The following is a 21803-nucleotide window of genomic DNA, read 5'->3' on the forward strand; positions in this document are numbered from 1 at the left end:
AAAGGCTAGGCCACACAAATCCACCACACCAATCACATCAAGCTACTGAGGAGAGACGAGCCCAGGTGATGGCTCGCCTAGAGGCATTCATCAAGGCGACCCTTGCTCCCGACCCTCCCATGTACTACATTTTGCATCCCCCATTACACAAGGTGGAGCTAGCTAGATTGGTGGATTTGCATGGTTGTACTACCCTCACCATATAGACATGCACATATCCCTAGTACCAGATCTCATCACCCACCATACGTCCTCCTCTCTTTTATCTCGGACCAATCTGAACTATTTGCCTTTTCCGATAGACAAGAGACATACACACATGTATACTTGATTTGTCTCATAGGCCGACTTCGGCGTCACATAGATGTTAAAAAGCCTTGTGTGTGTGTGTGTGTGTGTGTGTGTGTGTGTGTGTGTGTGCGCGCGCGCGCGCACGCGTGCGCATCCATGCATGTTTGGTGCACTCATACCCAAGCACATGTGACATGCCTGCAGTTCAACATTTTAGAGCAGTTATTGCGAGCATTCATCACTTAACAATTAAGTCTCTGTTTAGAGAAGCTACACTTACAACGTTATTGCAAGTGACATAGTGTTGCTTCACTTCATGTGTTCAAGATTGTTTCCTACTTGTGGCTATTGCAATTCCATGTGAATGCCAGACATTCGCAACCAGCTATTAACACAGTTCAACCAGAAGCCAAGCAACAGCTACCTTCTCAAGATAATAAGACCATCAACTGCTGTTGCGAAAAAAATGTTGTAAACTGCAAAAAGAAAACTGAACTTTCTGGCCAGTAATGTGCAAGTTAAATATATGTAAAGACCTTCCAAGCTTATAACCAAAGAAAATATCCACATGGTTCTCGCACACAAAAAAAACATTCCTTGCATGACCAAGCCATTGCACCATGGCAAACCTCTGCCAGGTTGACCTCTCAAAATTTTGAGACATTGTATTCAAGAGCACATTCCTCTGCAGGGAATGAGATTTTTAAAGAAGCAGAACCTAGTCACAATGGATCCTAGACAACGCATATGTAGATTTCTGTGGCTATGCCTAAGCATGGGTACAAACTCCAGGCCTATAGGTGTGGCTATGCCTAAGCATGGATAGAAACTCCCAGCCTGTAGCTGCGGTTTCAAAAGACAAAAATCTGTCAGTTTTGGAATTTAAATCGTTTTTCCATTCAAAATTGATCTCAAATTTAGTTCGCAATCACCTGCCACAGCCTCTTATGATCTTGAAAGTAATGAGGCAAGGCCAATTCCACCATTGCAAGGCATATATTTCCAACGACTTTCGTTTGATCTGGGTGAATACTGAGTTAACAATATTCCACCTACTGGTGTTACATTTCTCAAAGCATCATTTGACCCCCTGCAAAACACGTGAGAAAAAATGGCAATCATCAAAAACATTTAACCCTAGCAGGTGTGAAAAAGCCCTAGAGACAGTTACATGTCAATAAAAATACTTGAGCTTTAAGTAAACAGATATTATTTTATATATTTTTTTAAAATGAACTGAGACCTCTCTATTTGTAAGAGGAGGGCTACAAACATCCCATTCTGAAACAGAGGGATAGAATGCAGAGAGACTCTCAAGGCACGGGAGAAATTTTGATGGGCTATACTATACGACTAGATGAGGAAATAGCCAAACAGGCGGCCCCTAGTGCCAGTAAACAGAGACTCCATCTCGAAGAAAGACCATGCTTGTCATAAAGGCCTAGCACTGTCCTTGAATACTCACAGCTCCCTTGGAGCCCGTTAAACTGGATATGCAGGGTGTGGATCAGGTTGAGCCATGGGTATTGCATGGTCTTGGAAAACATTGGACACTCCTCGGAGCTACAAAAGCCACAAGCTCTTGGAGTTAGCACATAGCAGTGTTCCAGCTGGCCAGCACCATTTGAACAGGGGCATAAGGTTAGGTTGCATGCACTTTCCTCATGATTGCCGGTTGATTGGCGTAACTCAGCACTGAGATTTTTTTGTCATCTCTGCTGTCTTTGGCTGCACCAATCAGTTCACCGGGTGCCAGGTGTAAAGTACCTGCCAATCACAAAGTGGAAATTGGCTAGCCTTCTTGCTGCCGAACCAGGTGTCAGCTGCCCCCATGTGCTAAACCTACCTCCAAATAGCGAGGACCGAGGCTGTTGATCAGCTCCCACATACAACACACTGCTGATCCAAGCCTGTATGAACACCAGATAACCCCCTCCCCCCCCCCAAAAAAAAAAGAGAGGCTGAGGAGACTCAGGCCACACTCATCCAAAAGTTGGACCACGACCCAGCATGATGAGCTCCAGAATGCAGCCCTCAAAACCTCCCAAGTGCAAACTGACTCCACTCGCGAACCATAGAGCATGAGGGACAGAGGCCCACCATGCAGTACTATATAATGACAAGCAGTAGCCTCTATAGTAGCAATACCCTCTGGCGTCATATCATAGGTCCAGGTGTAGGGTTCAGGATCAGCTGTACCGGTGTTTTGTCTGTAATTGGTGTAGTTGCCCTCATGGAAAAAAGATCCGAAGGAAGGTTGCCAAAAAGCTCTGGACTTACGGGATCTCTCTCTCTGTCTCTCTCTCTCAAAGACATCACTCCCAAAGACTCCCACGGGAACACGACCAAGTTTCGCTGTTGTCGTAGCAGGCCCGAGCAAAGTTGACCTCATTGAACAATTGCAAGCAGCCCTAGACAGAGTTTTAGCGAACTTGAGGCACGATTTGATTCTATGGTAGATCTCACTACCGACAAAGTGAAGAAAGTTGAAGAAAAGATCACCCAAGCTCACTCGGCTACACACATCACCACCAAGAAGATTGACAATAAGATACAAGTAGTCTTACAAGAACGTCGACTACAAGAATCCCTTTGCCTCAAGGTCAGGATCGGGGGACTTCTCTCCCCATGGTGCACCAATGAGGACACCCTTGAAGAAGCCATCACCAAGCTCAATGATATACTTCAACCAATCCACATAAAGCCCAAAACCATCTCTTGGATCAACGATACAAAAAGGAAGGTGCCTCCTAAGCAGTGTATCCTCACCTTCAAGGACAAAGAAGAGCGAATACGGTTACTATGCCAATCTCGTCTTCTCAAGGGGCAAAATCTTTGGATCGCCGAAGAATTGACTACAAATCAACTAAAGACTAAAGCAAGCGAGCTCAAAAAAATGCACGAAGCCTGCAAACAAGGCAAATGGGCGGTTTATCGAGGTGGCAAAGCTATCATTCAAGAGTTTCGAACTCCCAAACCGGCTTCCCCCTCACCTAACCCCTCTTAGTTTTGTTCTTTCCTTTCCTCCTGGTCAATGGACCCTCAGTCCTTAACTGATATGTACCTAATGCCTTCATCTAGAAGCATCGATGTAATGTTTTGTTTGCTTCTTCTGGTCCCATAGGTCATAAATGACCTCCATGGACAATAATTCAATCTCTCTCTCTCTCTACAGACGTTAATATACATTTCATTTGATTTCATCTCTCTCTCTCTCTCTCTCTCTCTCTCTCTCTCTCTCTCTCTCTCTCCCCCTCCCTCGGGTTTGAACTCTCTCTCACTTTTTTTAGGGTTTCGTCACCTTTTTTTTGCTGTTTTTAGGGTTTTGTCATTTTCTTGCTGTTTTTTAGGGTTTCGCCACTGTTTTTAGCTGTTTCTTAGAGTTCATAACTGTTTCTTGTTGTTTTTTAGAGTTTTGAAACTATTTTTTGCCGTTTTCTAGGGTTTCACCGCACTGCTTTTCGCTGCCGTTTAGGGTTTCAAATATGTGTTTTGCTGTTTTTTAAAGTTTCGAAGCTGATTTTCCCTGTTTTTAAGGATTTCACAAGCGTTTCTTGCTATCTTTAGAGTTTCTTACATTTTTTTGGTTGTTTTACTCTCTCTCTCTCTCTCTCTCTCTCTCTCTCTCTCTCTCTCACATGGTCTCCCTCCATTAAACTACCCATTGACCCCCTTTCACATGGCCTCTCGAGTGGCTACAGCCCGCCTTCCTCTCAACATGAAGTTCTTCATTACCAACAAGCGGATATCAATACTTGAAGTTGAAGTGAAGGAAAGGAAGAAAGAGATGGAGACAACCTTTCTTCAAAAGATGAAGGAATGGAAAGAGGAGAAGAACCTATGCGAAAGGATTTCTCGTGTCGAAGAGCATGCGGCTTCATAAGAAGCCACAATCCGAATTCTCCAATGTCACGTGACACATCCAACCCTATGTGTCTGTGGACAAGCTATAGCACGACAAGGGTTCAGTCAGTCCAATCAATCTAGATTTAGAAGTGATCTGGCACTTTTGTGAGTCTGTTCGCAGACCGTGCATGCCCAATCACTTAGTGTAGATGCATATCCTCTGGTTGTACACAGCACGATCATAAGCATTCCCATCAGAATCCTTCAAGGGAATTTTCCAATGCGTTTACCTATTTTTGACATTTTTCGCTTATTACTTTTAAGTGACTTTTGTTGGAAAGTAGGTAGGGCAAATTGAGTAAGTTTGTACATAAGAAAACCTAAACTAGCACTAATCGGCAGAAGAGGCAGCAGGAGCTCCACCGCTCAACAAGAAACTTCTCGAGCAAGAACCCCTTGGGGCCATTTTCCCTCGAGCAAGAAGATCCCCAGACCTAGCGTTTTTCCTCAAGCTCCATCGCCACAGATTTCCTCTTGGCTAGCGTTTCCTCAGCAAGAAGTTCCTAGCGCTTTTCCTCCCAAAGAAAACTCCGCAGCCTGGGGTTTTTCAGGAGCCTAGCGTTTCCAGATTTGCAGCCTTGTGCATGGCGATTTTCAGCAAATGAAGACCTGCAGTTTTCAGCCCTGAGCCATCAGTTTTCAGCCCTAAAGACCTACTGTTTTCAGCCCTCATAGCAGCAGATTTTCAGCGACAAAGATCAGCAAAATCAGCGTTTTCCATAGCGTTTTTAGCCATAGCAAAATTCAGCCAGCAGCGTTTTTGGACAGCAGATAAAGAGTAGCAGATTTCGGCCCTTCAATCGGTCTCGTCATCCCCATCGTCGTCATCGATCTAGCCTAGACTTGCATCAGTCACATGCATCCACTTTGTACGAGTTTGTGCAATCACAAGTAGACCACTCTCGCCGCCGAGAGTGGGGCCCTCGGAGGAGGGTTTTACAACATCTCTGGTGTCATATTCTCTTCTCTCTCTATCTCTCAATCTCATACACTTACACGCACAGTGTTCATTCACTTTGTTTGTGATCATTGCACTCTCATTAAGAATGGAAGGCTCTCCCTTCCATAAGAACAAAAAGGAACCTTGAGCACAGTTCGGAGCACTCATCTTGAGCAAAGTTCGAACATTCATTCCGCTGCACCTTACATTGGTATCAGAGCTTTGGCACTATTCTGTATCACTCAAAGAAAGAACCACAAGATTTTTTTTTTTTGCTTGTTGCGGTCGCACGAACCCAAGTTCGCTTGGGCGTGTCGATTCCTAATCGTCTTCTTGAAGAGTGACAGGAATCCCAAGAAAGAAGGGCTGATGATGGAGATGATGGCACAACAACAAGAAACGAATCGAGTTGCGTTGGCACAACTAGGAAGAAAGCAGAACGACAGGAAGCCAAGGACCGCGAGCGCGAAGAAAGAAACGAAAGAATTGCCATACAACAAGAAGCGACTCGCATTGCCTTGGAATGTGAGCGCGATGAACGAGAAGAAAGAAAAGCACAAAGACAGGAAGAAGCTGAAGCAAAACGAGCGGCCTTGGAGGTCGAGCGTGAGGCTCAAAGAGAACTCCGCACTCAAGAATTGGTTTGACAAGTACTCGCTTCGAAGTCCGAACCAACCAAAGATCGTGGGAGTTCCTCAAGTGGTGCAAGCCACGATACGGATTCCAACAACCCAGTCACAGAAAAATTGACTTTCCGTAAGTATAATGTTAAGATGGATGCTACGGTTATTCATTCTTGGTTGCATCAATTTAATGCTTATTTTGCGACAACTAAGAAGACAGGAAATAGCAAAGTTTTGACGACAACCATGTACCTTGGCGGTGATGCCATCAATTGGTACCACGCATGGCAAGAGGCACAGTTAGCCGCGCACCTAGAGGAAGCCGATGAATTCACGCCCCTTTCCTTCGATTGGGCTGATTTCCAAGACAAGCTCAAGGCGCGGTTTATGTCACCTCAGTACCTCGCACGATTGAAGGACGATTGGCGCGCTCTCAAGCAAAATCGTATGCCGGTTATGTCTTTCTCTAATCGTGTTTTACAACTAGGTACCCAATTACGCAAGTCGGATGATGAACGCAAAGAGGCATTCCTTTTTGGGTTAGACTTCTATATCAAGTTTGATGTAGAAGTCTTCGACCCAATCGATCTCAACAAGGCGGTAGCGATTGCTCTCGCACAAGAGATGAAGCACAACAAGGGAAAGCCTAAGGAGAACAAGACTTCCACAAGTACCTCGCAGACTTCTCAAAACGGTAAGAACGGTAAGAATGGTAAGAATGGTAACTCTTCTAACCAATCTTCCAATAGTCTCTCAGAAAAGAATTCTTCCAATGAACCTAAGGGTAAGGCTAACATAATTGCTAAACCTAAGCTCACTCCAAATGAAAAGCTAGCACAAGGAATTGTAGGAGGATACATCACGTCGGACGAGCAAAGCACTTATTCTAAGGAAGGTCGTTGTTTTCATTGTCACATTAAGGGTCACATAAAAAGAACATGTCCTAAGCTTAGATCGAATGAATCTAGAGAATCCACAAAACCCACTTCCTCTGTCAATGCAATTAATGATAACACGAATGTGCCCCAAGTTTCTCTTGACCCTCCCATTGATGATTCTCTCATTAAATGTTATGGTCATGTGACGGGACACCGTTTTGTCATATTGTTTGACCCAGGTAGTATGCAATGATGTGATCAGTCCCTCTCTTGTTGAGAGAGCCCACCTAGAGGTTAGTCAGAAATCTCCTCTCAAGGTCTCTCGCTTTGTTCCCGGTATGGACTCTCTCATCACGCAAGAGTGTCTTGGTGTGTTGTTTACAATTCAACAAACTGCTTTCTGTAGAATATTTTTTGTCTCTCCTCTCTCAGGATGTGATATGATTTTGGGCATTCGATGGTTTCATGAGCTTAACCCTCTCATTGATTGGGAGGCTAACACTTTCAATCTCCATGCCAAAAGTGACTCTCCCATTGTCATTCGTGGAGAGGAAGTTGTTCATTCTCCCTCTCTCATTGCTAATATACAGGACAAGATTGAACGGATTCAAGAGAAGGAGACTCTCTCAGTCTCTTCTTCTCCAAAGCATGACACACAAGATTTGCATGATTATGAGAAGTATGATGATTTGAATGATAATAATGAGCATGATGATTTGAATGATAATGATGAGCATGATGATCAAGATGTGATTTCTCACAAGCATGATGAGTTGCATGAAGATGATGTGATTGTTCACAAGGATGATGTGTTAGTGGATGCTTTTTCTAGCGAAGCTAACCTCGTTGCAGATTCGATCAATCACGAAGAGTCGATCTTGGCTCTTGAGTTGAGGTCCAAAGAACCCCCTCACGAAGAAGTGATCTTGGCTCTCGAGCCTAAGTCTAAAGAATCCTCACGGGAAGTATTATGTGTTCGCATGATTTATACGCACGCATTGTTCGAGTGTTTCATTCGTGATCGTTTCCTGTATTTTAGTTGCATCTTTATGTGATCCCTTTTACTAGGCATGACATATTGTACGTTGAGCACGTTTCACTCATGAATGAGCACGAATTATGCGGATTGTTCATGAAAAGCTGAAAAGTATACATTCAAGGAAGTCACATCCCATGTCTCTTCCTTGGCACGACACAATTGTAGAAAGAGCACATGAAAGTATGAGCACCAAGCATGGGCATTTCCGTTGTGAATTGCCACAATTGATTGCTCTAGATCATAAGAGAAAGATTCGATCTCATTGTTTGCGTGTGTGTGGTGAGCGGTTTGGCACTCCGTCTCTTTGTTCATCTACATTGCATGCACAGTCTATTAGGACGACAAGATTTTTTCCACTCACTTTACATGGAATAGGTAGGTTCATGGTTTTGTGTTGGAAATGGTTTCAGGAATTTTCAGCCATGGAATTTCTTGAAGAAGAAAGAAGCATGACTCTAGATGAAGTTGAAGCATCGAAGGACTCTCAGAAGACTTTGTGCCGCTTTCGGCGGGGCCCAAGGAAGCAAGCGTTGCAGACCTTTATGAAGTTCAAGTACCGCACGACCCACACATCAGAGTGGGTCGGCAAAGAGTCCCTTCCAGGATTCAGGATGCTATTGGCGATCTCCCTCGACGCCATACAGTTCGGTACAAGTACCTCACTTTGAAAAGCAGGGGATGTCACGTGACACATCCAACCCTATGTGTCTGTGGACAAGCTACAGCACGACGAGGGTTTAGTCAATCCAGTCAGTCTAGATTTAGAAGTGATCTGGCACTTTTGTGAGTCTGTTCGCAGACCGTGCATGCCCAATCACTTAGTGTAGATGCATATCCTCTGGTTGCACACAGCATGATCATAAGCATTCCCATCAGAATCCTTGAAGGGAATTTTCCAGTGCATTTAGCCTATTTTACCTATTTTTGACATTTTTCACTTATTATTTTTAAGTGACTTTTGTTGGAAAGTAGGTAGGGCAAATTGAGTAAGTTTGTACATAAGCAAACCTAGACTAGCACTAATCGGCAGAAGAGGCAGCAGGAGCTCCACTGCTCAACAAGCAACTTCTCAAGCAAGAACCCCTTGGGGACATTTTCCCTCAAGCAAGAAGATCCCCAGACCTAGCGTTCTTCCTCAAGCAAGAAGATCCCCAGACCTAGCGTTTTTTCTCAAGCTCCATCGCCACAGATTTCCTCTTGGCTAGCGTTTCCTCAGCAAGAAGTTCCTCGCCATACAGTCCCAACTTCTAGCGTTTTTCCTCCCAAAGAAAACTCTGCAGCCTGGCGTTTTTCAGGAGCCTAGCGTTTCCAGATTTGCTGCCTTATGCATGGCGATTTTCAGCAAAATGAAGACCTGCAGTTTTCAGCCCTAAGCCATCAGTTTTCAGCCCTAAAGACTTGCTGTTTTCAGCCCTCATAGCAGCAGATTTTCAGCGACAAAGATCAGCAAAATCAGCGTTTTCCATACCGTTTTCAGCAATAGCAGAATTCAGCCAGCAGCGTTTTTGGACAGCAGATAAAGAGTAGCAAATTTCAGCCCTTCAATCGGTCTTGTCATCCCCGTCGTCGTCATCGATCTAGCCTAAACTTGCATCAGTCACATGCATCCACTTTGTACGAGTTTGTGCAATCATAAGTAGACCACTCTCGCCGACGAGAGTGGGGCCTTCGGAGGAGGGTTTTACAACGTCTCTGGTGTCGTATTCTCTTCTCTCTCTATCTCTCAGTCTCATACACTTACACGCACAGTGTCCATTCACTTTGTTTGTGATCATTGCACTCTCTCATTAAGAACGGAAGGCTCTCCCTTCCATAAGAACAAAAAGGAACCTTGAGCACAGTTCGGAGCACTCATCTTGAGCAAAGTTCAAACATTCATTCCGATGCACCTTACATCCAAGGTGAACTTCTTGCAACAAAAAGTGGGCGGCTCAAAGAAGGCGAAATTCAGCCATCCATGATGGAAGAATTGAATACCATGAGAGAAGAAATATGGGTTATCAAGGAAGATGAGGAGAAGTCGTCATGGGTCGCGGTGATCTCCGCAACACAAAAGAAAGTAGAAGAATGGATTGAGGTCACCAAGAAAGGGAAAGGTAAGGAAGGTCCTTGTACACCCACTCTTATTAGCATGACCCTCGAAGAGGAACAAAGGAGGAGGATGCGGGCTATACGTGTGAGGGTAACCGGCCTCAAGGAAATAAACAATGTGGAAAAAGAGGTCACAATCCTCACATCCATGATGGGGGTGGACAAGCCTTCACACACAAAGGCATGGAGAGTGGGCAAGAAGAGTGGTGGCCTGGGAGAATCTTCAAAAGAGAGAGCTCTCATACTACGACGCTTCCCCTCCTTGGAAGAGAAGAAGAAATTCCTGAAAAAGAGGCCTACTCTCAAGAAGACAGGTATTTTCCTCGGTGATGATCTCATTCTCTCACAGCTTGCGCATATGAGAGAGGTAATGCCAGGGATTACGGCGGCAAGGGAGAAGGGAAAGACAGCCTTTTACAGAGATGGTAGGGTGGTGATTGTAGAGCGGCACTCTACATGACGGTGTGAGACCTATGGGACCACACTCAAGATGGCTACTTGGAATTGTAATAGATCTATGAGGTTGGACGTTGGTGCCTTTGAGGACAGTTTGAGAGAGAGAGGAACAGAGACTCATCAGGCCCCTGGACAGCTTATGCCACATGTGGTGGGATACAGATGGGAGACAGCCCACAAGACAGTCGCGAGATATGAGCATGGAAGTAGAGGTTCAGAAGGAGTAGCAATGCTATTTAGGGAGGAGTTACAGCCACTACTACATATTGTACGGAGAGATGATCATGCTAGATACATGTGGGTGAGGCTGAGAGCTGACACAGGCCAATTTCTATACATTGCCATATGTTACTTCACCCCCCCCCCCCCCCCCCAGTACGTCATTATATGCTGCACCCAGAGAACAGTCACCTTTCTCTATACTAGATGATGATATATGGGAGTTTTCTAGGGATGGTGATATCATCCTCCTAGGGGAATCCAATGCCCAAATGGGCAACTCTCACAGTCTTCTACGACACTTCAGATGAGATGCTTAGAGAGCTGGATGTGGGTGACTTGGTGTCACAAGACGGGCACCACGTGCCAATAGAAAAGAACAGACTGAATAGATTTTTAGCACTTCAATAACAACTAACTGAAATAGAGAGAGAGAGAGAGAGACGACAAGCGACACGGAGTGGCGGAATTCCACCCCAGAGAGTATTGGCCCCAAATCTTGGCGCCCCTTTCGGTATTTCTTTATATCAACCCAGTACAAGCCGGTACTCCAGACTCTGTACCTTCTCCAGAAAGCATGCCAGAGAATGAGCCCTAGCCTCATATTTAAAGACCCTTGGCCTGAAAAGCAGTTACGATAAAAAGCCTTTAAAACTCAAAAGCTTCTATTCCAAAAGCAAAGCCAAAAGCTGCCAACGTAAATCACGGAAATCCGTACAGCCTGCCACGTCATAAGCCAACGCAAAACGCGAAAATCTGTCCTTAGGGTAAGGGTTAGGGTTTCTACAATTTCAAGGTTTTTGGCAGCACAATTAGGGTCTGCAGGTTTTAGGGTTAGGGTTTCCAAAATTAGGGTTTCAGTAGTTAGGGTTTTTGGCAAAAATTAGGGTTTGCAGGTTTCAAGGTTAGGGTTTCCAAAATTAGGGTTTCAACAGTTAGGGTTTCTGGCAGAAATTATGGTTAGGGTTTCTGCTCTCGGGCAACCACGTCATCACTTTGTGACACTTCTTCTGTTACTTGTTCTTCTTAGGGTTTAGGCCCCTCAGCCGATAGCTCCGTTCTTCAGTAGGTCGACACGTGAGCAGTTTGTTACATCTCCCCTTCTTGAAAAGAGAGTAATCGTCCTCGATTACAGCATATCTGCAAAACAACTCAAGTTAGCTCAAAAATTTCCAAGGGTCATTCCAAGGGACATTCCGAGGGACAATCAATTTGCTCTTTTTATTAAGGAGTTAGCTTCTCTTTTCTGCTCTTTTGATCAAGGAGTTAGCTTCTCCTTTCTGCTCTTTTGATCAAGGAGTTAGCTTCTCCTTTTGTCCAGATCGGAACTCTTGATATTCCGGCGTAGTAAAGTTAGCCATCACACCCAGACCGTACTGATCTTCCACGGGTGTCTTGATGCACTAAAATTACATACCCAGGCAATCTCATCCAATTAAAAATATCCAGTAATTGGCACATCACAATGCAACACAAATACTTACATATGCATGTTACAAGACATAGAAACATAAAGCCGCCGATGAACACTCCCCCCGCAAATAACCATCCAGGTCCGGGCCATGAGCTGTTCAACGACTCCCTCATCACTCCTCCCGCAAATAACCTAAAAAGGTCCGGGCCATGAGATATAGAGGCCTTTTACAACCAAACGCCCCCCAAACCGCAGCCTGCGTCGTTTGGAGGTGCTGAGAGTAACCACTGCTCAGACTTCTTAATACTCCCCCCGTAAATAACCATGCAGGTTCGGGCCATGAGTAACAACAACAATACTCCCCCCGTCAATAACCTCAAGGGTCCGGGCCATGAGTAACAACAACAATACTCCCCCCGTCAATAACCACAAGGGTCCGGGCCATGAGTAACAACAACAATACTCCCCCCGTAAATAACCACAAGGGTCCGGGCCATGAGTAACAACAACAATACTCCCCTCGTAAATAACCACAAGGATCCGGGCCATGAGTAAAAACAACACTTTTCGATCATTCAATACTCCCCCCGCAAATAACCACAAGGGTCCGCGCCATGAGTATGAACAAGCACTCTCAAACATCTTTTCTCACTACTCCACCCGGGAGTAAAATCACCAATCATTGAAACCATTATTAAAACTAGAGTCAAACAATTCAAATCGGCACCAAAACAGGTTCAAAACAGATACCATCCATTTCAAACAAATTCCAAACAAGATCAACAAACAAGTTCTCAAACAGATTTCAAACTTAAAAAGCAATCTCGACATCAGTAGAGCTCAAAAAGTCAACTCAATTTCCATCTTGAAACCTGCACCAAAAATAAGGGTTAGGTTCCTTCCATGAGGTCGTAGCTGAGCATAGCATGGTCCATCAGCTCTTTGACAGACAGTGTTTCTTTGGCAGCAATGGTAGTCCCAAGAGATAGCAATCACACCAAACCTCCAAGGTCATCTGCTCGTGAAGAGACATCTACTGAGAGATATCGAGGAATTTCTAGTTATAATTTGCTAGGGTTTCCATGGCAAGCATTTCAGGATACCCCACTCTGCCAGAAGTTGCACTCTGAAGGAAGATGTCAGAAACCATATAACTTTGGGCAAAAATTTTCTTGAAAGCTTGCCAAGTACTTGGAGTATGCTGCTTGGTAGCTGTAGACATCAACATCTGCATGGCACTGCTTCTGAGAAAAAAAAACAATGACTTGAAACAAATATGGATCCTTCTCTTGCAAGTGATCTTAATTGGCTTATGCCCTGTAAGACACTGCGGTGAAGACGGGAGCGTGCCCGATGCACGATGAAGTAAGGGTGGGAGTGGCTAATAAGTCCGGGTTGGAGGGCGAAGATACCTCGATTAAAATTCCAACAGCTCTGTCTACTCTTTTGTAGGACCGATATGCTTTCAGAAAAGCACACGACTGATGCTCTGATACCACTGTCACAAGACGGGCACCACGTGCCAATAGAAAAGAACAGACTGAATAGATTTTAGCACTTCAATAACAACTGAACTAAAATAGAGAGAGAGACGACAAGCGACACGGAGTGGCGGAATTCCACCGCAGAGAGTATTGGCCCCAAACCTTGGCGCCCCTTTCGGTATTTCTTTATATTGCATCAACCCAATACAAGTCGATACTCCAAACTCTGCACCTTCTCCAGGAAGCATGCCAGAGAATGAGCCCTAGCCTCATATTTAAAGGCCCTTGGCTTGAAAAGCAGTTACAATAAAAAGCCTTTAGCCAGGGCATTTTGTACTCTCTTTAGGAGAGGGTTTTGACCCTAGCTTACGGGCATTTTACAATTTGCCGTGTCGCAAGCTGCCAGCGTAAATCACGGAAATCCGTACAGCCTGCCACGTCATCAGCCAACACAAAACGCGGAAATCTGCCCTTAGGGTTCGGGTTAGGGTTTTTGCAGTTTTAGGATTTTTGGCAGCAGAATTGGGGTTTGCAGGTTTTAGGGTTAGGGTTTCCAGAATTAGGGTTTTTGGCAAAAATTAGGGTTTGCAAGTTTTAGGGTTAGGGTTTCAGCAGTTAGGGTTTTTGGCAGAAATTAGGGTTAGGGTTTCTGCTCTCGAGCAACCACGTCATCACTTTGTGACACTTCTTCTGTTACTTGTTCTTCTTAGGGTTTAGGCCCCTCCGCCGGTAGCTCCGTTCTTCAGTAGGTCGACACGTCAGCAGTTTGTTACACTTGGGACTTGACAGATGCTCACATGATAGAGACCCTCACAGAGATGACGACCACACATGGGTTAGCCATACTTAATGGCTTACAACGATTTCCTGGAGGAGCCGGTTTCACATGCTTTCCACACAAACACGAGGCCAGTGCAGTGGACTATGTTATGGGACATCCGAGCTTTATTCCTTGTATTCAAGATTTCATAGTGGGAGCCAAACCAGTGGGTGTAGCGGTGGATCATGCTCTTTTGACATTGTCCCTTTCGTTTCAGTATAGTACAACCCAGACATCAGGAGGTAGGTCACATACCCGTTATACATTTACACCAGAGACTGACTCGGTTTATACAGAGGAGATCTATAGCCGTCTATGCACAACTAATCTTGGTCTCTCAATGGAGTACTACACCACTTTACTGACTAAGACACTGCATGGTGCAACATCAAAGACATACCCACACACTCAGCCAGGTCGGAGGTGACATTCTGGGAGCATGCCCCAGAATAGTTGGTTGATGAGGAGTGCAGAGAGATGAGAGCCTAGCTCCAAAGAGATCTTCTTTTAGGAGTCATCACTTATAGACAGTCTCGGATTGCTTCCCGGTGCCTTGTGCGACAGAAGAAACGAGCTTATTTGGCCCAGATGGAGCGAGACTTGTATCAGCTGTTCTTGAGTAGAGACTCAAGAGAGGCATGGCGATTCTTTCATGAGCACTCCCCTCCCCCAGTAATTACTTCTCCTGATGTGTGGGGCCAGTATGCGACATCGTTATATACAGTTCCTGGACGGGACCCCCTTCCAGATCCTACATAGCCATGCCCACCTACCAGCACCTTCTTTACCACTGAGATGGTAAAGAGAGCCATTGACAGGATGAGGACCAGCATGGCATATGATCATGATGGTCTAGTAGTAGAGCACTTTATACATGCTAGAGATATGCTGGTAGAGGTTCTTGCAGTGTTGTTCAATCGTGCCATGTTACCTGAGACTTGGAGGTTGTCTACTATTGTGCCTATCTTCAAGGCAGGTGATCCTACAGAGCCTGGGAATTACCGCCCTATTATGGTTGGGCACACATTGGCACCGTTGTATGCATCCATTCTTCAGCAGCAATTGAGTAATTGGGCAGAGGGTGAGGGTGTACGAGTAAAGGGCCAGGCCGGTTTTAGGAGGGGTTTCTCCACTCTTGATCATATTCTGACAAGCAGAGCCATCATTGAGGAGGGCAAGTCAGAGACGGATTTATTGTAGCTTTGTGGATTTCTGCAAAGCATTTGACATGGTACCAAGAGCTCGATTGATGCGCAGACTGCAGGAGATGGGGGTTGCCCATAGTGCTGATTTGGGGGATTATGGCTCTATACAGATAAATGATGGGACATGTATTTCAAAGAAATTCATTGCGAGCGAGACTTGCAAAAGGGATAGAGAAAAAGGAGGTGGGGGGTGGGGTAGTAGAAACACCAATTTTACACCAAACGCTGCTAGATTAGCTCATCAGTGGTGCAAAAAATTGGTGGAGAGAGGGGATATAAATAGGAGGGCATGGTTCAAAAACCTATACAAAGTACTATAATCAAGGGAGGATAGGGCTAGTTTTAAAGTTGAGTTACTCCCCAAATTCTTTGGAGGTACTTAAAAAAAGGGGGGGAAAAAGAAGTTCTTAAAGGGTAAATTGGAGGCTAGTTAAACTTACCTATACAAAAATGGAGGCTAGGTAAAGTTAATGAGGTTTTGTAAGGTACCATGGTTGGGAGAAACTCTAAGAGAAGAAATATATGCGAGGTAGGGCTTAGCAAAAAACTTTAACTAGCCTCCATTTTTGTACAACCTAATTAACTTTAACTAGCCTCCAATTTTGTACACCCTTTAAGAACTTCTTCCCCCCCCCCCCCCCCCCCCCCCCCCCCCCCCTTTTTTTTTTAGTACCTCCTAAGAATTTTGGGAGTAACTCAACTTAAAAACTAGCCCTATCCTCCCTTGATTACTGTACTCTATACAGGTTTTTGAACCATGCCCTCCTATTTATATCCCCTCCCTCCACCAATTTTTTGCACCACTGATGAGCTAATCTAGCGAAATGCGTTTGGAGTAAAATTGGTGTTTCTACTACCCCACCCCCCAACCCCTTTTTCTCTATCCCTTTTGCAACTCGCTATGAATTTCTTTGAAATGATCTTGCAGTGTTGTTCAATCGTGCCATGTGAGAGGGGTTATCTGAGACTTGGAGGTTGTCTACTATTGTGCCTATCTTCAAGGCAGGTGATCCTAAAGAGCCTAGGAATTACCGCACTATTATGGTTGGGCACACATTGGCACAGTTGTATGCATCCATTCTTGAGCAGCAGTTGAGTAATTGGACAAAGGGTGAGGGTGTACGAGCAAAGGGCCATGCCGGTTTTAGGAGGGGTTTCTCCACTCTTGATCATATTCTGATACTCAGAGCCATCATTGAGGAGGGCAGGTCACATGGGAGACGGATTTATTGTAGCTTTGTGGATTCCGCAAAGCATTTGACATGGTACCGAGAGCTCGATTGATGCGCAGAGTGCAGGAGATGGGGATGCCCATAGTGTTGATTTGGGGCATTATGGGTCTATAGAGGTTAGTGATGGGACACATACGCACCCCTGAGGTGATATCTGATTAAGTTCACTCCACCTTTGGGGTGAAACGGGGTTGCCCATTGTCTCCTACTCTATTTGGTATGTATGTTGATAAGGTGTCTTATTACATTGACAGAGAGGGTGATAGAGGTGCCCAGCTAGCAGGGATGTGGATCCCATTGTTGTTATATGCTGGTGATATTGTGCTGATCTCTAACTCACCAGAGGGTATGCAGCGACAATTGATGCATTACAGAGTTTTGCAGAGGATAGTGGATTGTCTGTAAACCTTGGTAAAACCAAGGTTATGGTGTTTAACACCACACCACAGTGGATCAGGAGATCAGTACCGACTTTCACATATGGTCAAGAGATTTATACAGATGCATACACTTACCTTGGGGTTGTCTTCATTGGGCTGAGGTTTTCTTTGGGGAGAGCAGCAGAGACTAGACTAACTAGAGCTTATGCAACCTTGGGAGGCTTGGAGAGGATGTGTTCACGGGTTCAGTTCCAAGAACCTCGGACAAAGTTATGGCTCTTTGATACTTTAGTAGCCTCAGCTACGTTGTATGTGGTGCAAATATGGGGACCTTCTGTAGGCCAAGATGGTTGGAGACGTACGGAGACGTTGTATGTGGTGCAAATATGGGGACCTTCTGTAGGCCAAGATGGTTGGAGACGTACGGAGAGGCCCTTGGTATCTATGATCTCTCGACTGATCAGAGCCAAGGCCTTCATACCCCACGCTATCATTCGACCAGAGCTAGCTGCCCCTCCTATGGAGACTGAGGCACTTACCAGATCAGTCTCCTTTGTGCACAGCTTGTGGGATACTACTAGAGACAAATATGCTAGACTGGCCCTTGAGTCTTCTAGACAGTTAGCTCTTCAGGGGGACACTTCATGCTGGTATGCACAGATGACATCATGGTTTCAGATGCATGGCTTCACCATGGACAGGCTGCCCCCTTTCTAGTACTCTCTTCAGACACCCTCAATGTCTCTTACACGGGTGGAGATTACTAGACTCATTCGTCGGGACCTGATCCAACTGGATAACAGAAGGACATGGATAGAGCCGCCACAGGAGTTGGGCACGGAGATGGCTTTCTATAGAGAGCATCTTCTCCATCTCGCAGGAGATGGGTTTGTGATTCGAGCTAGATACATGGATACACATATGTCTCATGGTTTGCGGTGTGCCATTGGTCAGATACGCACATCCTCACATCAGCTAGAGATTGAGACTGGTAGATTCAGAGGGATACAAGCAAACAACAGGATATGCCGCTTATGCCAGCTAGAGCCAAAGATAGAGCTACATTACATATGTCGTTGCACAGTGTACTATAAGATTCGGAGCCGTTTCCACTGCTTATTCAGAGAGGGTTTCGGTCCTTTCTTATGAGGATCAGAGATGTGTGTCACAAAGTGATGACGTGGCGGACAGCAGAAACCCTAATTTCTGCCAGAAACCCTAAAATTCCTGCAAACCCTAGTTTCTGCCAAAAACCCTAATTTTTGGAAATCGCGGAAGCGGATTTTTTTTATTTTTTTTTTAAATGGAAATTCTGAGCGACGCAAATCTCAGCTTTTCGCTTTGATTTGGGAGAAAGAAAGAGAAAAAGAGAACTTGCTTTTTATTGACTCTCATTGAGAGAGAGAGAGAATCTGCTTTTGATTTTAAAAGCTTTCTGCTTTTGATTTTAAAAGCTTTCTGCTTTTGATTTTAAAAGCTTTTGGGGCTTTGCTTTTGGGCATCCCTTGTAACCTTTAAATAAGTGGTGAGGGTCTCACTTCTAAGAGCATCTGGACGCAGAGTCTGAGAGTGAAACCCTAACCGCTCTCTTGTACTTTGATGATTGATTAATACAAAAAGAAATACAGAAAGGGGCGCCAGTCTTTGGGGCCAATATCTCTAGGCACGGAACTCCGCCGGGCCAGTGCAAATCTATTGTGATCTGTGAATTGTTTTGAAGTGGTTATTTGGTGCTGTCGCGGTTGATTCTTGACTTGGAGTGTCCAAGTCTGTTACAGTGGTATCAAAGCACGGCCGATTTCTCTTCTACGGGAAATCCGATCCCCGAAAAAAAAAATTCCGCGGCACCTATGGCTTCAGGCAATGATCAATCGACTCCCTCTGCATTTGGAGATGCGGGCAGGGATCACAAGGAAGATTCCAGCAGAGAGTACGGCCCGCCTTGGCCTACTTAGGCGGAGCGGCGAGAGATGGAGTGTCGCCAGTTGATCGGCGATGCAACAAAGATGATGCTCAATTTTGCCAAGGACCCGAAGATGGCAAAATATATGAACCAGACCTCTTTGGAAGAGGTACAGATGGAGTGGCAGAGAGCCACAACACCACTCCCGAAACCCGCTCTCAAGAAACCTTTTGCCTCCAAGAAATATACGGAGAAGGAACTGGAGAACGTGGTTGATGCACGGATTGCTCAGCTTTTCCACATGCAAAAGAAAGACAAAAAGCACGGCAAAAAGCAGAAGAAAGGTACTGACTTCCCGGGATATTTGGGTCGTCGGTCGACATTTGACAAGGCAAAGAAACAGAAGAAGCATGTTCGATTTGAAGGAGTACCCAGTTCTTCTTCTTCTTCTTCTTCTGACAGTTCTTCTAGCTCTTCAGATTCGAGCGAAGAAGACAGAAAAGGTAAAAGCGAAGCAAGAAACAAAGCTTCGGAAAGGGCAAGAAGAAGGCTACATCTCGCCCAGAGACTGACAATTCTTCTGAGGACTCGTGTACTCACAGCTCAGATTCTGATCATGGAAACTTTTATGCGAACAAGAAGAATTTTACAAAGCCAACCAGTATGACTTTCTCGAAGATGAAAGCAAGAAAGTCCGAGAGTTTAAGGAAGGTGGCCACTCGATCAAGTTTGATATTTTTCAGGATACTCAGATGCTTCGAAGGCTTTGTCTTTTATACAGCAGTTTGACATCGCTTTCGCGGGAGGACGCTATTCAGAGCACTCCAAGATTCGGAGAGCTACCTCTTACCTTAAGGGAATGCTCATACTTGGTGGTCCACGCTTCTTTTAAACAAGAGTGCGCCAGTTAAATGGCTGAAATTTGAAAAGCTTTTTATTTCTTCTTGGTTGACGCAAGAATATGAACGAGATATACGAGCTGCTTGGAACCATCTTCGGATGACCAAGAAAGACACAATCAATGCTTATTGTGAAAGATTCTGGAGCTCTTTTCTACCCGCCTCTTCATTCAAGAAGATCTCGTTCAGAGAACAGATTGAGCGGTTTACCTTGGGTCTACCTACAGAGATCCAAGATCACTCCTTGGAACAGAAGTCAGCTTCTATTCAGGAGTTGATGAGTCATGCGAAGCGGGGCTTTGCCATTCACTCTGGCAGTCTGACCTACCCCACAGATGAGGCCATGACACAACGAGCCGAACAGACTTCTGGGAATGAAAGTAGAATGAAAAAGAGCAACCCAGAGAAAAAAAAGGATGCACGACCCAAGCTTACTCCTGAGGAGAGAGCTCGCTTCATCAGAGAGGGGAAGTGCTTTGGATGCGGGGAACATGGACATATCTCCGCGAAGTGCCCTGATAAGGCACAGAAAGAACAGAATGATAAAGACGACGACAGGTCTGAGAGTTCAAGAGCAGCTGAGGAATGTGGCAGAAAAGGCAGATAGAAAAGCAGAACTGGTACCACATGGCGTGGGACCTGCACCGAATCTAATGAATGAAAGTACAAACTTTGCCACTTTTGGGGCAAAGTGAAGGATCGGGAAGCTCTTTTGAAGGAGCCAAGGCCAACTTCTTTTCACTTGGAATTGGCGGCTCGATTTGGAACTACGCCCGACAGACTGACGCCACAGGCGGAGGTAGTTCGACTGGCACCCGGATGGGATGTTGCCATTATACCGAGCATTGGCAAACTTTGTTTGCAATGACATGGGTGTTCAGGGCACGCGAGTGACGTTCTACTCGGGATCCCTTGGTACCACAAGAACTACGCCGTGGTTGACTACCAAGCCGAGAAAGCGACTTTGATAAATGAAGGGCTTAGAGATTGTACTTGATAAACTTCAGTTTTCTTACTCATTCTTTTGGGAGAACTGAACGATGGATAAAGGTTGAATATGTTTTGACCTGAAGAAAAGAACACCAAGATTTTTTCTCCACGCTCATGCCGATTGCTTTTGAGAGGGCTTGAAGATCATACCATTGATCTGATATTTGGAAGCATGCCACCGAATCGGCCACCTTATCGTGTGAGCCGAGTACAGAATGAAAAGATTATGAACCCAGTGAAAGACCTCTTGGAAAAGGGTCTTGTCCAACCTAGTACTTCACCGTATTGCTCTCCAGTGTTGTTGGTTTTTGAAGAAAGACGGATCTTGGAGAATGTGCATCGATTATAGCACTCTCAACGACTTTGATAAATGAAGGGCTTAGAGATTGTACTTGATGAACTTCAGTTTTCTTACTCATTCTTTTGGGAGAACTGAACGATGGATAAAGGTTGAATATGTTTTGACCTGAAGAAAAGAACACCAAGATTTTTTCTCCACGCTCATGCCGATTGCTTTTGAGAGGGCTTGAAGATCATACCATTGATCTGATATTTGGAAGCATGCCACCGAATCGGCCACCTTATCGTGTGAGCCGAGTACAGAATGAAAAGATTATGAACCCAATGAAAGACCTCTTGGAAAAGGGTCTTGTCCAACCTAGTACTTCACCGTATTGCTCTCCAGTGTTGTTGGTTTTTGAAGAAAGACGGATCTTGGAGAATGTGCATCGATTATAGCACTCTCAACGAAATCACCATCAAGAACAGATTTCCGATTCCTAGGATCGATGATATACTCGACAAGTTACAGGGATCCTCGTGCTTTAGCAGGATTGACTTGAAGAGTGGATATCATCACATCAGGATAGCGCCAAGAGATGTCTACAAGACAGCTTTTCGGACGACCTTTGGGTTATTTGAGTTTTTGGTGATGCCTTTTGGCTTAACCAATGCTCCTGCGACATTTAACCGGATGATGGACAGGATTTTTCGAGAGTACAGGCTATTTGCTGACACTTTCTTTGACGACATC

The 21803-nt window shown here is 45.0% G+C and overlaps 1 protein-coding gene across 1 annotated transcript in view; it reads right to left on the reverse strand.

The window, feature by feature from the left end:
* Positions 1-1229: 1229 nt before the first annotated feature.
* LOC147464091 (uncharacterized) overlaps positions 1230-21803 on the reverse strand; it is a 42775-nt gene continuing 22201 nt past the window's right edge. The window contains exon 3 of the mRNA XM_086530263.1: positions 1230-1381. Coding sequence (XP_086386389.1) covers positions 1370-1381 — 12 coding nt within the window. The 3' untranslated portion in view covers positions 1230-1369. The remainder of the gene's footprint in view (positions 1382-21803) is intronic.

Source organism: Adiantum capillus-veneris, chromosome 2, assembly GCF_014529385.1.
Source record: "Adiantum capillus-veneris isolate H3 chromosome 2, ASM1452938v2, whole genome shotgun sequence".
Lineage (NCBI taxonomy): Eukaryota > Viridiplantae > Streptophyta > Polypodiopsida > Polypodiales > Pteridaceae > Adiantum > Adiantum capillus-veneris.